The 16,518-nt window shown below is 48.4% G+C and overlaps 1 protein-coding gene across 1 annotated transcript; it reads left to right on the top strand.

Annotated features, from left to right (window-relative positions):
* Window positions 1–4,974: 4,974 nt before the first annotated feature.
* Window positions 4,975–6,984, top strand: LOC103217002 (pyruvate kinase PKM). The gene has a single exon (XM_007964863.3). The coding sequence runs from the start codon at window positions 5,074–5,076 to the stop codon at window positions 6,667–6,669; it is 1,596 nt and encodes a 531-aa protein (XP_007963054.3). The 5' UTR covers window positions 4,975–5,073; the 3' UTR covers window positions 6,670–6,984.
* Window positions 6,985–16,518: the final 9,534 nt, after the last annotated feature.

The following is a 16,518-nucleotide window of genomic DNA, read 5'->3' as shown; positions in this document are numbered from 1 at the left end:
ACAATGTGGAATTTAGAGTTGAGGTGAATTATTCAGGAAAGTAGAGAGGTTTGGAGATGTGAGGGTGGGAAGTGCAGTGGAGGGAGGCAGAGAGGAAATATGAAGCAGCCGTCAGTTGGAGAGAAACTAGGAAGAGGAATAAAATGATATATGTCAGGAATTTCAGTTTTGCTGAGCCCATGATCACAGCCTCTTCTCTGGCCCCTTGTGTCACTCACCGAGGCCTTGTAGCTGGGTCTACTCTTTCAGAGTCGTAATAGGGCTGTGGGTCTGACCTCAAGGTGAGCTGGAGTGGGCACAGATAATAGATAACACTGCAAGAAGTCTCTCAAGGGTCCTTCCCAGAACAAAGGATCCTTCCATTCCAAAGGCGAATGCCGGTCACTATCATAAAAGAAAAGAAAGAAAGAAACTGATGGTGACATTTTAAATGGCAACTTTTCTAGCTTCTAAAAGAATGTGGAGCAACTGGAACTTTCATACCCTGCTGGTGGGAATGTAAGATGGTATAATCACTTTGGAAAAATTGGCAGTGTCACCAAAAGCAAAGCCTACACCTACTATCCATTCCACTCCTCAGTATTTACCCAAGAGAAATGAGCCTGTATGTCCATACAAAGATTTGGACCCAAATGTGCATGACAGCTTTATTTATATAGCCTCAAACTAGAAAAAGTGTGTCTATCAACAGGTGAACGGATAAGCAAACAGTGGCCTGTGTGCCTAATGTAATACTGCTCATCCACAAAAAGAAATGAGTTATTGATACACACAGGAGCATGCATGAAATCTAAAAATGCTGAACGAAGAAGGCTGGAATTTTTTTTTGTTTTTTTTTTTTTTTTTTTGAGAGAGAGAGTCTCGTTGTGTCACTCAGCCTGGAATGCAACGGCGTGATCTTGGCTGACTGCAACCTCTGCCTCCTGAATTCAAGCAATTCTCATGCGTCAGCCTCACAAGTAGCTGTGACTACAGTCATGCACAAGACCAACTGGCTAATTTTTGTAATTTTAGTAGAGACGGGGCTTTGCCGTGTTGACCAGGCTGCTCTCAAACTCCTGACCTCAGGCGATCTGCCTGCCTCGGCCTCCCAAAGTGCTGGGATCATGAGTCACCGTGCCCAGCCGGAAGCCAGATATTTTTAAAGAGTACTTATTTTATGATTCTATTTATATAAAATTCTAGAAAATGCAAACAAATCCATAGCGACAGCAAATCAGTGGTTGCTGGAGATGTTGGAGGGGAGAGGAGAGGAATAGATTGCAAAGGGGAACAAGGAAATTTGGGTGGACAGTGGATATGTCTATTTTTACTGTGGTGATGGTTTCATTGCTTTATACGTATGTCAAAAACGTAACAAGTTGTATACCTTAAATGTGATTTGTTGTGTGTTGACTATACCTCAAAAAGGCTATTTTTTAAAAAGCCTCTCAGCCTCCAGGCACTCCGTTACGTTGGTGTTACTCTTCTTGGAAATATACTCTGAGCATTTGCCGGAGGAGTTTGAGTGCCTGGGCCTTTGTCGCTTCTCCCAAGTAGAATTGGCAGCTAAAATATGGGATGCCCATGGGCACAACCTCTCACCCCCATCACCGACCAGGGAGCAGGGGGTGCCCCCACAGGGAGCACAGTCTCATCGGGAATTACCTTCCACGGCAAATAAAATCACCAGGGCAAGTCAAGGGAGAGACCAGAGAAGAGAGTACTCCATCCTATACTAAAAAAGGATGAGAAAGGTTGAAGAAAAGGGGGAGAAGGGACAGAAATTCTCTCCACACATTTGCAGAAGTAGTCTGGACTCTCCAGCCACTTCTCCTCCAATGCGTAGGACAGGAATCTCAGAGGAAATGGCATCATCTTCCCATGTTTACAGACACAGCAATGAACTCAAAGAACAATCTTATCAGGATTTTCCAAATGAAAACTTGGAATGTGTAGAAAATAAAGATCTGCAAACTCTTATGGTGGTTGAGACTGAAATGGCTAATGAAAAGCAAAAGTGTGTGCTAAATGACCCAGCCACAAATGGCCCGAACACTTAAGTAGTGTAGTATATTTGGAACATTGACAGCTAACAAGGCTTTCCTCCCATGTCAGACCAAGAACACAGTTTTCTAAAGATAAAAATAGCACAAGCTTTTCCACTTTTCCATAAACGACTGCAATAGAAAACTAACAAACGATGAAAAGCAAAATATGGCTAGTCTATTCAAGAAAAGCTGATGGTGTTTCTATTTTGCCTGTAAATTACTTTCCAGTACAAAAACCAATTCCTGTTACACTGATTACACTGATAACAATTCCTGTTAATTCTAACTAGAGACATATGAGAGAAAGATTGAAATCTCATGAGCTGTCTCCTTTTCATCTCAATTCTGTGTACTCTTTCATCTCAATTCTGTGTACTTCTGGGTGCAAATGGAACTAGTGTTTGTTTGTTGCTTGTTTGTTTGTTTGTTTTTTGAGACAGAGTCTTGCGCTGTTGCCCAGGCTGGAGTGCAATGGCGCGATCTCAGCTTACTGCAACCTCTGCCTCCTGGGTTCAAACAATTCTCCTGCCTCAGCCTCCTGAGTAGCTGAGATTACAGGTGCCTGCCACCATGCATAATTTTTTTTTCTGTTTTTTTTTTTTTTTTTAGTAGATACAGGGTTTCACCATGTTTGTCAGGCTGGTCTCAAACTCCTGACCTCAGGTGATATGCCCACCTTGGCCTCCCAAAGTGCTGGGATTACAGGTGTGAGCCACTGCACCTGGCCTGGAACTAGTTTTAAAACAGGAAACAGTTGATATACTGAATGGAAAAGCAATACAATTTGAAGTTGAAAAAGCAAAATAGGATGCCCAATTAAATTTAAATTTCAGTTAAGCAACTAATAATTATTTAGTATAACTACATCCCATATACAACAACTGCAGTATTTGTTATTTATCTGAAATTCAAACTTACCTGGGCATCCTAGTATCCTGTTTTTTGTTTTGTTTTGTTTTGTTTTTCCTTTTGTTTTCTTTTTTTTCCTGAAATCTGACAATCTTAATTTTGAGGTATTTATTCAGTTTTAAAAACTAAATCTTTTTTTGGCAGTCAGAACTAGAGCAAAGATAAATGACCCCAGGGCTCCGTTTAGCAGGCAGTTAGGAAGTGTGATGGTGTAGTGGGTGGTAGCCCCGGCCAGGCCTTTCCTCTTCCCTAAACTGCCACCGCAGGACTGCCACATTCGGGAATCCCAGTTTCCATATGAGCAGCCCCTCCAGAGTTTGGAAGGAGTCAGTGCTTTAGCCCAAGGAGCTGCGGATGGCTCTAACACTTTGCTTGTTGGTTGAATAAAAATCAACACAAAGGTGGCCTACACTCATTGAAGTAGGAATGCCAGAACTTGCGTGGTGTCACATAGAAGAAAATATCGAAGTGCTTAGGGAGACGGCAGCACTAGTAGATCTAACTGGATCATTAAGACTCACTCACCTGTCCATCGCAAGTCTAGAGGACACACCCTTACCACACTGGGAAGTGTAAATGAGCTCCAGCATCCTTAAAAAAAAAATCTCTCTAAGTGGTGGCTCTTCTCTGTAGATCAAGAGCTATAGTGAGAAATGCTACCAAATTGGGGTTTCTAAATACAGGGGGGATGGTGGGATCCTGAGGAAAGAGGGGCCACGTGGTAACACAAAACACCAAGTGGGCATGGTTGCCACTGTGGGTGGTGGAGCCAAAGCAGTCCTCAGAATAGTCTGACCCCCAGAGATCTTTGGCTTTGGCTGGTTGATCATGGTATCCCTGGAACTGAAATAGAAGGACAGTCTGCTAAATTTTTACCTGATCTGTATAAGCAGAAGAGTTCTATCTCTAGAGAACAGAAGTCTAACTTTAGCCACCAGAACTGAGACTCGATTCAATCAATTGCCAGATTTGACATAGTTTATACACCTAGAACCCCTTGAATGAAAGGTAAGCTGGCTCCCCTTGAGGAAGGACCCTGTTACATTTCTAGCATTTTATTCTGATAATCTTTTTCCCAGCCTTCCCCAAAGCAACCTAGGGCCATTTACCAGGGAAAGTCATGGAGGAAAAGGAAATAATTAGGCTTTTTGGAGATTCCTGGACACTGGCTCTACACTGACACTGATTCTAAGAGACCTAAAACATCTCCGTGGTCTACCTCCCAAAGTAAGGCTTCATGAAGGTCAGGTGATCACTAGAGTTTTAACTCAGGTCTGTTTCACAGTGGGTCCAGAGAGTCCCTGATAACTTATCCTATAGTTATCCCCCCAGTTCCAGAATGCAGAATTGAGCTGAGAGCAGTGGCTCATGCTTATAGTCCCAACACTCTGGGAGACCAAGGTGAGAGGATCGCTTGAGCCAAGCAGTTTGAGACCAGCCTGGGAAATATAGTGAGACCCCATCTTTTAAAAAACAAAGAAAAATAAAGAAAATTGACATGGAAAAATAATATAAGATCTGAATAATCTCACATCTATTAAAGAAATTGAACCTGTAATTAGAATTCCTCCCACAGAGAACTATAAGCCCAATGCCCCCATCAGTTGGAGAAAGAGAAAGAAACAATCTTCTTAACAGAAAGCATGATTGGAATAGAGATACTCAGCATCTGGGAAGAATCCCCACATTAATCCTCTGATCCACAGAGTGGGGGCCAAGTGGAAGCCTTTGGAACTGCCTCTACCTGCCAAGATACTAAACAAAACAACACTGCGTATCTGGAGGAATTGCAGCAAGAACATGAAAGATGAAGGATGGTGATGTCCACCTCTCTCCATTCAGCTCACCTATTTGGTTTGTGCAGAAGACAGTTAGGTGTTGGAAAATGACAGTGGACCAGTGTAAACCTAATCAGGCGGGGCTCCAGCTGCAGCTGCAGGATCCAGTACTGTTTCATTTTTGCAGCTAATCAACCCTTCTGGCACCTGGTGTGCAGATGGCAGTTTTTCTTTTCTATTATCTGTTAGTAAAGACTATCGGAAGTCGGCACTGCAGCTGCACGTCCCTGGGATCCACATCTCTTCCAGTTTGCAGCGTAGCCCGAGTCGGTCAGCGCCGGAGGACCTCAGCAGCCATGTCGAAGCCCCATAGTGAAGCCGGGACTGCCTTCATTCAGACCCAGCAGCTGCATGCAGCCATGGCTGACACATTCCTGGAGCACATGTGCCGCCTGGACATTGACTCACCACCCATCACAGCCCGGAACACTGGCATCATCTGTACCATTGGCCCAGCTTCCCGATCAGTGGAGACGTTGAAGGAGATGATTAAGTCTGGAATGAATGTGGCTCGTCTGAACTTCTCTCATGGAACTCATGAGTACCACGCGGAGACCATCAAGAATGTGCGCACAGCCACGGAAAGCTTTGCTTCTGACCCCATCCTCTACCGGCCCATTGCTGTGGCTCTGGACACTAAAGGACCTGAGATCCGAACTGGGCTCATCAAGGGCAGCGGCACTGCAGAGGTGGAGCTGAAGAAGGGAGCCACTCTCAAAATCACGCTGGATAACGCCTACATGGAAAAGTGTGACGAGAACATCCTATGGCTGGACTACAAGAACATCTGCAAGGTGGTGGAAGTGGGCAGCAAGATCTACGTGGATGATGGGCTTATTTCTCTCCAGGTGAAGCAGAAAGGTGCTGACTTCCTGGTGACGGAGGTGGAAAATGGTGGCTCCTTGGGCAGCAAGAAGGGTGTGAACCTTCCTGGGGCTGCTGTGGACTTGCCTGCTGTGTCGGAAAAGGACATCCAGGATCTGAAGTTTGGGGTCGAGCAGGATGTTGATATGGTGTTTGCGTCGTTCATCCGCAAGGCAGCTGATGTCCATGAAGTTAGGAAGGTCCTGGGAGAGAAGGGAAAGAACATCAAGATAATCAGCAAAATTGAGAATCATGAGGGGGTTCGGAGGTTTGATGAAATCCTGGAGGCCAGTGATGGGATCATGGTGGCTCGTGGTGATCTAGGCATTGAGATTCCTGCGGAGAAGGTCTTCCTTGCCCAGAAGATGATGATTGGGCGGTGCAACCGAGCTGGGAAGCCTGTCATTTGTGCTACTCAGATGCTGGAGAGCATGATCAAGAAGCCCCGCCCCACCCGGGCTGAAGGCAGTGATGTGGCCAATGCAGTTCTGGATGGAGCCGACTGCATCATGCTGTCTGGAGAAACAGCCAAAGGGGACTATCCTCTGGAGGCTGTGCGCATGCAGCACCTGATTGCCCGTGAGGCAGAGGCCGCCATCTACCACTTGCAATTATTTGAGGAACTCCGCCGCCTGGCGCCCATTACCAGCGACCCCACAGAAGCCACCGCCGTGGGTGCCGTGGAGGCCTCCTTCAAGTGCTGCAGTGGGGCCATAATCGTCCTCACCAAGTCTGGCAGGTCTGCTCATCAGGTGGCCAGATACCGCCCACGTGCCCCCATCATTGCTGTGACCCGGAATCCCCAGACAGCTCGTCAGGCCCACCTGTACCGTGGCATCTTCCCTGTGCTGTGCAAGGACCCAGTCCAGGAGGCCTGGGCTGAGGACGTGGACCTCCGGGTGAACTTTGCCATGAATGTTGGCAAGGCCCGAGGCTTCTTCAAGAAGGGAGATGTGGTCATTGTGCTGACCGGATGGCGCCCTGGCTCCGGCTTCACCAACACCATGCGTGTTGTTCCTGTGCCGTGATGAACCTGAGAGCCCTTCCTCCAGCCCCTGTCCCACCCCCTTCCCCCAACCCATCCATTAGGCCAGCAACGCTTGTAGAACTCACTCTGGGCTGTAATGTGGCACTGGTGGGCTGGGACACCAGGGAAGAAGATTAGTGCCTCGCTGAAACATGGCTGTGTTTGCAGCCTGCTCTAGTGGGACAGCCCAGAGCCTGGCTGCCCATCATGTGGCCCCACCCAATCAAGGGAAGAAGGAGGAATGCTGGACTGGAGGCCCCTGGAGCCAGATGGCAAGAGGGTGACAGCTTCCTTTCCTGTGTATACTCCGTCCAGTTCCTTGAGAAAAAAATGGATGCCCAGAGGACTCCCAACCCTGGCCTGGGGTAAACAGCTAGAGAGTTAGGGGCCTTAGGGCACGGGGCTGTTGTTCCCTTGAAGCTGACTCTGGCCCTGGCCCTTACTTGCTTCCCCAGCCCCCTGGGCCTCCCCAGTTCACACCTGTCCCCGCCCTCCACTCAACTGGCCTGCAGCAAACACTCCACCCTCCACCTTCCATTTTCCCCCACTTCTGCAGCGACTACTGCAGCGCCTTCAGGCCTGTTGCTATAGAGCCTACCTGTATGTCAATAAACAACAGCTGAAGCAAAAAAAAAAAAAAAAAAAAGACTATCGGAAGTCATTTATTTTCTGTTGACAAGGTCAGCAATACACTCCAAGGGGAGAGCAGTCTGTCTCAGATCTTACCGACGCCTGGGGATAGGGAGGGAGTGGCCCCCTCACCATTTCCATCCAAGGCCTAGTCCTCTGCTCCTGTTACTGGCAGCAAATCCATGCAGGTCAGCAACAACCTCAATTCTTGCCTCCTCAGAAGAAAGAATTCACTTGAGAGACATAAGACAGAAGGAGAGACTGAGGCAAGTTTTAGCGCAGGAGTAAAAGTTTATTTAAAAGCTTTAGAATAGGAACAAAAGGAAGGAAAGTACACTTGGAATAGGGCCAAGTGGACGATTTGAAAGTCAAGTGTGTGGTTTGACCTTTTGACTTGGGGTTTTATATGTCAGCACGCTTCCGGGGTCTTGCGTTATTTCTCCCCTGATTCTTCCCTTGGGGTGAGCTGTCCCATGTGCATGCTTGAGCCCGCTGGCTCAACCTCTGAGATCTTGTAGGGAAACTGCTGCTCACCAGTTTCGGGTGTTTTCTATCTATTAGGAGCCGGCCTTTCCCTGTTGCCGGGTGTGACCAATTATTACTTTAGAGAGACAGTCAACAACCGCCACCTGATGGTCACCTGACACTCCTGGTGTGTGTGTGTGGGATGGGGAGCCCTCTCCTGCCCTGCTCTTCCTGACTAGCTACCCACTGTAACACTCCCAGAGGGACCTGCACATTTTGTGCTCTTTGCAAGACAGTGCCTGCCCAGCACCTGTAGGCCTGCTCACTCCTTCAGGATCGTGAGTTTTGCTTTTTACCACAGGTACCCATAAGCAAAATGTGGCGTTGTTCACCATGCTTTTACATTATTCACATAATTTTAAGTTATTTACATAACAATGTAAAAACATGGCGAACAACGCCACGTGTTGCTTATGGGTACCTGTGGTAAAAATCCTGCTACTAGCTCATTTTGCAGTGTCTATAATGACAGGTAATGTTCCATTCTCTCCTTTATGACACTTGCAAAAACTGAGAGCATAACGCCTCCCAGTTAAGCAGGCATCTGGGCAATGTGAGGAGAACAGAAATAGACCATGCTGCATTTCTCTCTCTTGATGACAGGCATTGAGGTTTCCACTTTTTCTGGTTTTTTATTATGTCTCCACTGCGCATTCTCACATACATCTTGCACACCATGGAAAGTGTCTCTAGGGCAGTGGTTCACAAACTTTTTGGATACAGAATACTTTTATGTACTTGAAAATTGAGGACCCCATACAGCTTTATGTGGGTGTCAGGTTCTAGCCCAAACTGAAGTCTGAAGGTAGTTGGTGGGTGGGTGACGGGTAGCTGAAAAAACACTCGAGGAATCATAGGGAGTTTCAACATGGCTTTATCTCTCCCTGGGCATGAGCCATATGTCCAGCGTCAGCAGGCTAATTGTACGTTTTACAGACATTAGTGACTCTGAAGCAATCACAAGCTCATGTGAGTGGTCACCTAATGCACCTCAAGTGGCATTGTTCATAATGTGCAGAGTCATGTGCCTGCCCTCCAAACCCGCTGAGTCATGCTGCACCAAAAAGTGGCCTCAGACTGCTCCTGACTAAAGTGCATCCATCTGCCTTACACTCCACCCCTAGGCCAAGGGCGTCTTCTGGGTAGGGACATGTGCCCATAGGATGGAGCCCTGAATCCGTAACTCACAGCAACAATGCAGAGAGCAACACTACTAGGATCCCAGCTATGCTACTTGAGACTATTAGGGCCCAGCGTAGGCCAGAGCCCAGGGATGCGCACCATCTCTGCAGGGGTTCATCAGTAAGGCTCTTGACTACCTTAATCTCCCATAAGACCCCTTGCAAGGCTGCTGTTATGTTCTACCAATTGTCAGGGATAAAGGTACAACATTGTCTTCCTAAAAGGGCCCAGGTGCTTCCTTGGGCAATAGTTACTATGTCTAAGACCATTCGGTTTTGCAACACCACCTTTTTGATCTGATCAACCTCGTCCATTAATGGGAGGAGAGACACTCAGGTGTACTTCAGAGCTTGAGCAGCGTGCTCTGCTAGAGCAGTCACTTGTGCTTCTACAGTTATGACATCCACTCCAGGCATAGTCACTGTCAAGGGGTAGAACCATCAGGGTGCTCATCACACTCGTAAAATCCGAGAGTGTAGCACCTCCCAGTCATGCGGGCATCTGGGCAATGTGAGGAGAACGGTGGCAGGTACATAAGGCCACCCCCAGGTATAAGGTCAGTCCAGTTTGCTTATAGGTAAGGCCACCCTGTGTCCCCACAGACCCATAAACTCCCAGAGGGGCACAAAATCCATTGGGGCCCGACCTTGGTGGGGCCGCCTCTTCCACCATACCTTCGGTGTGGTGACAAGTATTATGTTTACGCAGGCTGTGACGGGTACCTACAGTGCTGTTGCCCCAACGTTGCTCTATGCACCATGGCGCCTGGGCCGGGGGTACTGCACATTACCCCACTAGCCAGTCCCACCCATCATAAACGCTATGGGCCAGCCAGGGAATGGGTGTTCTGTGGGTCTTGTGGCATCCTTTGTCCAAAGCTCGCTACGTTGCATTCCAGGCATTGACCATGGGACCCAAGTCTCCAGCCATGTCCAGTTCTCTGCAGATGCTGAATGTATGTGCCAAGGCAAGCCATCTGCAGCTGCTAGAAGGGCGGTGCAGATCCAAGAGTTGGAAACATTGGTCACTTCAGCGTAGGTGTAGGCCCAGTCCACAATGCAACTGGAGCATGTTAACCTAAGGTTGGAATGACAGAGCAGGCACAGGTACTAACAGAGGAAAATCACGTCCCTCAGGCAAAATACAGGCTAACCTTTCATCACTGGAGAACAATGCAGCACCCAAGGGCTTCTGCCCTGGGCAATAATACCACACCTTCTCAGCTCCCCATGGTTCCTTTGGGTCCTGTATTCATGCCAAAGTCACAGGGAAGCTCGTAATAGGCCACACAGACAGTACATATGACCGCTGGAAGAAAGTTTCTTCCCTGGCCATTTTCCTACAAACAGTTAACTTCGGGGGCCATGCACTGAACACTCAGAGTGACATACACGTCATACTGTAGGCCCTCCCCATAGGGAGCTACAGTGGCCAACCACCAGCAGTCGGGGGCTTTTTGGAGGGGCCACGGCCACAGCCAGGTTTTCTGTTCCCCTGCCTTCAGCTGCGTTGGGGCAGGCAACAACAGGTTACCGTTTGTCCCCACACCTGGTCAGAGGAGGTTATCCTTGGTGTGTATCTGCAACTGAATGGGGGCAGCGGCCCCGTGTAACAAAGCCTCCACCTGGGTTGGGTTGCTTTTCCATGGCCATTCATTCAAGGTTTGGAGCATCAGGTCCAGTCTGGAACTCCAGCCCTGCAAAGACAGGGGTGTGACATGCAAGTATAACCCATTCTTCAAGAGCTCGTTGTATCACTCAGTCATACCCACAGCTTGTAAGTTGTGTGGTACATGGAATCCCCACTTTAGGTCCATTGTTGTGCCTGTTATCCAGTAAAATGTGTCCCCCTATCACTCTCAACGACCAGAGGGCAACCACATAGAGCACATATGTGTTGCAGGGCCCAGATGGTGTACTGTTGGTTGGCCACCCTGCAAGAACAGGCAAACAACAGGCCTGTGGCTGTGTCCACAGCTGTTAGCACATACGTATACCCTTGCGACTTCTGCAGCAGCCCAATGTAATCTACTTGCCACCTGGTCAGGGGCACTGGCCCTGATCAGGTGTAGCACTGGGCAGCTGCCTCCATTTAGGGTATGCCTGAGCACATGCCGGGCATTTCTGACAAGTCTCCCAAATGTCTTTAATGGGCAGGAACAGACCCCAACGTTTATTGACCTGTTGCATCAGTTTACCCCCTGCATGTCCCAGTTTCCAGTGTAGCTACAAGGCCACATCTCATGTAGATGTCAACTCTAACCATTGGACTTTGGCCAAGGCTTTTACCTCATCATTGCTGGGCATGGCCAGAGGCATATGGCCTGACAAATGATAAATAGTTACATCTTTCTGATAATCCATTTCCCAGAGGTCTTGCCACATGGCTTGGCACCAAATGGGTTGGTGGCCAACTAGCCAATTCTGTATTATCCAAGTAGTTAACCATAAGGTTAGGCCTCCATAGACTGCCCAGCTATCAGTACAGATTACCGGTACAGGTGTCTCCTCCTTGATGATCACCATCCATACTGCTCTAAGTTCAACCCATTAACTACTTTGTCCACACCTGGTTTCAAACCATATGGTGTTGGTACCAAGTTGGACTGCAACACTGGTCCAGGAAGAAGTAGCACCTCGGCTACACCCATCTGTGTGCCATGCCTCCATCAGGAATAGAGGGATGCCCTTCCTTAAATGGCAGTGGCTCGGGGTCAAGGGGTGCCTCAGGCCCCATGGCCTTCTCTTGCATTAGCACTGCAGGTACCAAGACCTCTCGCAACTCTGCTGCTAATGGGCTTGTACTCAGCATACTCTGCTGCTCCAAGTAAGTGCCTCACTTTGCCAAAGTGGATGTTTGCGCCATCCCAGTCCAGGGGGTCATTACACATGAAGGCACCCATCCCGCTGTCAGGTAGATCATCCACACTATGACTGCAGCCCATCCTATCACTTCTCACAAGCCTGAAGGGCAGCATATACAGCTGCTAGCTATTTCTGTATCAAGGAATACCAGAGCTCAGCTCCTTTCCGTAGTTGGTACCAAAAGCCTGCTGGCATTCTCAGGCACTCTGTGTGCTACCACAGGCCCAGCTAAAACCACCTGTGGTCACATGCATATCCAGTTCAAATAGGCACCCCTGGTCAACCACCCATAGGCTCATGTCTGCTGAATAGCCCACTTAGCTGCCAGGAAGGCAGTCTCAGCCACATCAGCCCAATCTCAGATTGTTCCCTTCTTTGTTAACGGATGCAATGGTTTTATCATTTGAGCTAAATGGGGCACAAATGCCCACCCATATCCCAGGAGGCCCACAAAAGTTTGCAGCTGCCTTACCAGGGTGGGCCAGGGATATGCCTATATTTTGTCAATGATAGCCTCTTGTATGGCCTTCACCTTACCCGACCAGATAACTCCCAAGAATTTAGCAGGTAATCCAGGCCCTCGGACCTTGGATTTGTTGATGGCCCAACCACATGCTGCCGAATGTTGCCACAGGAGGGGTGCTGTCGCTTCTAAATCTGCAAGAGAATCAGAGATTAACATAATATCATCAACGTAATGGAACAAGTGGGCTCCCTTTGGACATTTTCAGGCTGTTAAATCCATGGCAACAAGACATGACATGTGGTGGGGCTATGCACATAACCCTGCAGCAATACTGTGAAAGTCCATTGTCACCAAGGCAAACTGTTCACGTCTTTCTAGAGCAATGTCATTTGAGAAGAATGCTTTGGCCAAGTTCACCACATAGTGGTACTGTCCCAATTCCATTGTCGAGTGGTTAATCAAATCCATGATAGATGGCACAGCTTCCAAGCCACGTAAAATATCCACCTCCAGAATGTATTCAGGTATGGGAGAGACATACACAGTGTATAAGCGAGGAGCCAAGTGGCCAATGCCAAGGCATAGAGATACCGGTTTCACTTTCACTGACTGGCCTCCATAACCATCAATGTATGCAGCTTTGCCCAAAAACTTAACTGGGTTCCCATAAACAAGGCTACGATCTACGCCAGCACCCACTGTACGCTGGTGGGGACCAGTGGATTGCCAGTTCCATATGTGGCCTCCAGTCATCTGGTGTTCCCCCAAGCCAGGTACCTTTGGCCAGTTCCCTAGTTGGACAGAAGAGGCTCTACATTTCCACCTGGCTGCAGCAAGTAGTGTCTGAGCAGGAGTGCCTGGGCAGGACCAGGTCACACAGCAATGCCTTTCTCCCCTTTGGGCATTTTCTGGAATTGCTGCCCTGGATACAACGATCTCCACAAAGTTAGGAGTATTTCATTGGGCTGCTTATCGATTTTTCTCTCAGTCAACCCGAGCCAAAATCAAATCTATCCACATCTGTGAGCGTGTCACTCGTTGGGGCCCCCTTGGGGGCAGTACCCTCCCCTTCTTTATGGTGTGGACCCTTCAATCCCCCCGACAACCTTCTGCATCCCCAACAGCCACGATGGCAGTGGTTACTTCATGTATACAGCGCCCTATGTACGGGGTAAGGACAGCAGCTAGGGAGTCAAAGGGGCTCAGGAACACAGAACTCAACACGAGATCCCTCATGTGGGAGCGGAAACATTCATCATCTGGGCTCCAGGTATTCGGGTCAAACATAGCCTGCCGCATGCCCATCTTACACCAAATTGGCATACGACTGCCATTTACTCACATTTCACCAGTGTTATTCCACACAGTTCACATGGCTGCCTGCAGCCACTCACTCAGGGTGTAGTCACCTTGCCCTGCCACTAACCACTTGCTCACTTGCAGCCGCTGACAGGGAGAGGGGTGAGTCATGATGGAGGCCAGCTTTTCCATCTCAGAGATGGAATGGGAGATACTATCTGCTGCCTCATTCCACAGACGAAGCATCCAGGCAGGCAGCAGTTCCCCTGGACACTGGCGGCACTGCTTGCCTAATTCCTGCAACTCAGTCGGAGTATAGGCAATGTGTGAAATGTGTTGCATTACGGTGGGGAGTCCCTGAGTCCACCCTTGGGGCCCTAGTGGCTGTTCATGATCTACCTTCTGTCAGACCACTGGGTGAGGCCGCAACGGGCATTCTTCCTCCTTGGTATGAAACTGAGTGGGGATCTCCAGACAAGATGATGGACCCAGGCCTGCATTCACGGTAGCCTCTAACTCCTTTTCCAAGCTCTGAAGCCACACCTCCAGGTGCCCTGCCTGTACCTGGAGGTCCCCATTCATGGAAGCCTCTAATTATTTTCAAGATCGGTGTAGCCAGGCCTCCAGTCTGCATCCCTCAGGGACTGGGTGTGTACTTTTCTTAGCACAGTTAAAAATGCCCATCCAACTCTGCCAGCAAAGGCTCTCTCTTTCTTGGTGCTCTGTGCTTCCAGCTGCTTCAGCGCCTTCTCCATGCTCGTGGGGGACCCATTCACTGCCATCCAGGTTTCCACTCAGGCCCACACTCGCAGCACGGCTGCCACCAGGTACCACAATCCATTTTGTGGTCACATGGCCAACCTGGAATCAGCAGGGACTGAAGGCTCACTTACCTTAGGATCCTGTTCGTGATGCCAATTGTCAGGTTCTAGTCCAAACTGAAGTCCAAGGGGAGTTGGTAGGTGGGTGGCAGGTAACTGGAAAAACACTCAAGTAGGCGTTTTCAACATGGCTTTATTCTCTCTCTGGGCACGAGCCATATGTACAGTGTCAGCAGGGTAATTATACCTTTTACAGACAATAGTGGCTCTGAGCCAAGCACATGATCATGTGAGTGGTCACCTAATGCACCTCACATGGCATGGTTACATAATGTGTGGAGTTGTGTGCCTGCTCTCCAAACCCACTGAGTTGTGTGCCTGCGCTCCAAACCCACTGAGTCATGCTGCACCAGAAGGCCACCTCGGCCTACTCCTGACTAAAGCACAACCATCTCCCTTTCAGTGGGCTAAATCTATTGCTATTTATACTATTAGAAATTTTAACACAGTTTTAAATATTTACATTATTAATTGATTTTGAAATAATAAGCCCATTACAGATTAACATAAATAACATACTTTTATTAAAAAATCAGTATTTTTTAAAAGAAAAAAAAATTAGCAACAAGAGTGATCCTTGGAATCGTCCCAACTCAGCCTCCCAAGTAGCTGGGACCACAGGCGCATACCACCATGCCCAGCTAATTTCTATATTTTTTGGTAGAGATGGCCATGCTGGCCAGGGTGGTCTTGAGCTCCTGAGCTCAAGTGATCCTCCTGCCTTGGTTTCCCAAAGTACTGGGATTACAGGTGTGAGCCACCACGTCTGGCCAGAAGCTGGATTCTCTGTCTTGTTCTCCATCCAATCTGTTAGACTATCAAATGCCAAATAACCTTTGGAAAATTCTACTCATAAAATAAGGAGAAAGATAAATAACTTCTGAGTATCATCATTAAAATAGTTTGACCTCATGGACCCACTGAAAGGGTCCCACATGGAGAACAGCTCTAAGCTAAACAGTAGAATGGCTGGGGGTACATAAACATTCAACCCATAGCTGCTGACCAGAAGAACACATTTTAAGTCTCTTCCTCTCCTGCCCCTTGTGATTGCAGACAGACTCAGTCTGTAGGAGAGCTGTAGAGAGAACAAGCTCAAGTCCCTGATTTTACCTACAAAGAAAGCTGAGCCCAGAGACATTAAGGCACTTACCCAAGGTCACACAGTCACACAGCAGAGCTGGGGCTGAGCTCCAGGTGTCCTGCTACAGAGGCCACTTCTTTCTCCCACTAGGGACTGGCCTGTGATTACTTCAGAAAACAATGGTCAGCTAACTGATTCTGAATGCCCTTTACTGGTAAAAGCTAATCTCCTGAGGAAAAAACGTATGCATGGGCTGGGCGCAGTGGCTCAAGCCTGTAATTCCAGCACTTGGGGAGGCAGAGACAGGCAGATCACTTGAGGTCAGGAGTTTAAGACCAGCCTGGTCATCAAGGTGAAACCCCGTCTCTACTAATATTAAGCTGGGAGTGGTGGCAGGCATCTGTAATCCCAGCTACTGGGGAGGCTGACGCAGGAGAATTGCTTGAACCCGGGAGGCGGAGGTTGCAGTGAGCCGAGATTGCACCACTGCACTGCAGCCTGGACGACAGAGTGAGACTCTGTCTCAAAAACCAATAATCATAAAATAAAAATAAATAACTAAATAAGTATGCGTCACCTCAGGTGGTCAGTCAGCTTTCCCAGGACCCAAGAGCACACAATGTTCTTTCTGGTGTGAATGACGGGGTCCACAGCACCACGGAGTCCATGACTTTTCCCTCAGAAGTGAATGCATGGCTAATTATTTTGTATTTTTTGTAGACATGGAGTTTTGCCATGTTGCCCAGGCTGATCTCAAACTCCTGGACTCAAGTAATCCACCTGCCTCAGCCTCCCAGGGTGCTGGGATTACAAGCATGAGCCCCTGCATGGCCTGCACCTATAGTCCCAGCTACTCAGGAGGCTGAAGTGGAAGGATCACCTGAACTGGGGAAGTTGAGGCTGCAGTGAGCTGTGATTG

Source organism: Chlorocebus sabaeus, chromosome 22 (assembly GCF_047675955.1).
Source record: "Chlorocebus sabaeus isolate Y175 chromosome 22, mChlSab1.0.hap1, whole genome shotgun sequence".
NCBI lineage: Eukaryota > Metazoa > Chordata > Mammalia > Primates > Cercopithecidae > Chlorocebus > Chlorocebus sabaeus.
Note: the sequence above shows the minus strand (reverse complement) of the source record. Positions and strands in the feature narration are given on the sequence as shown.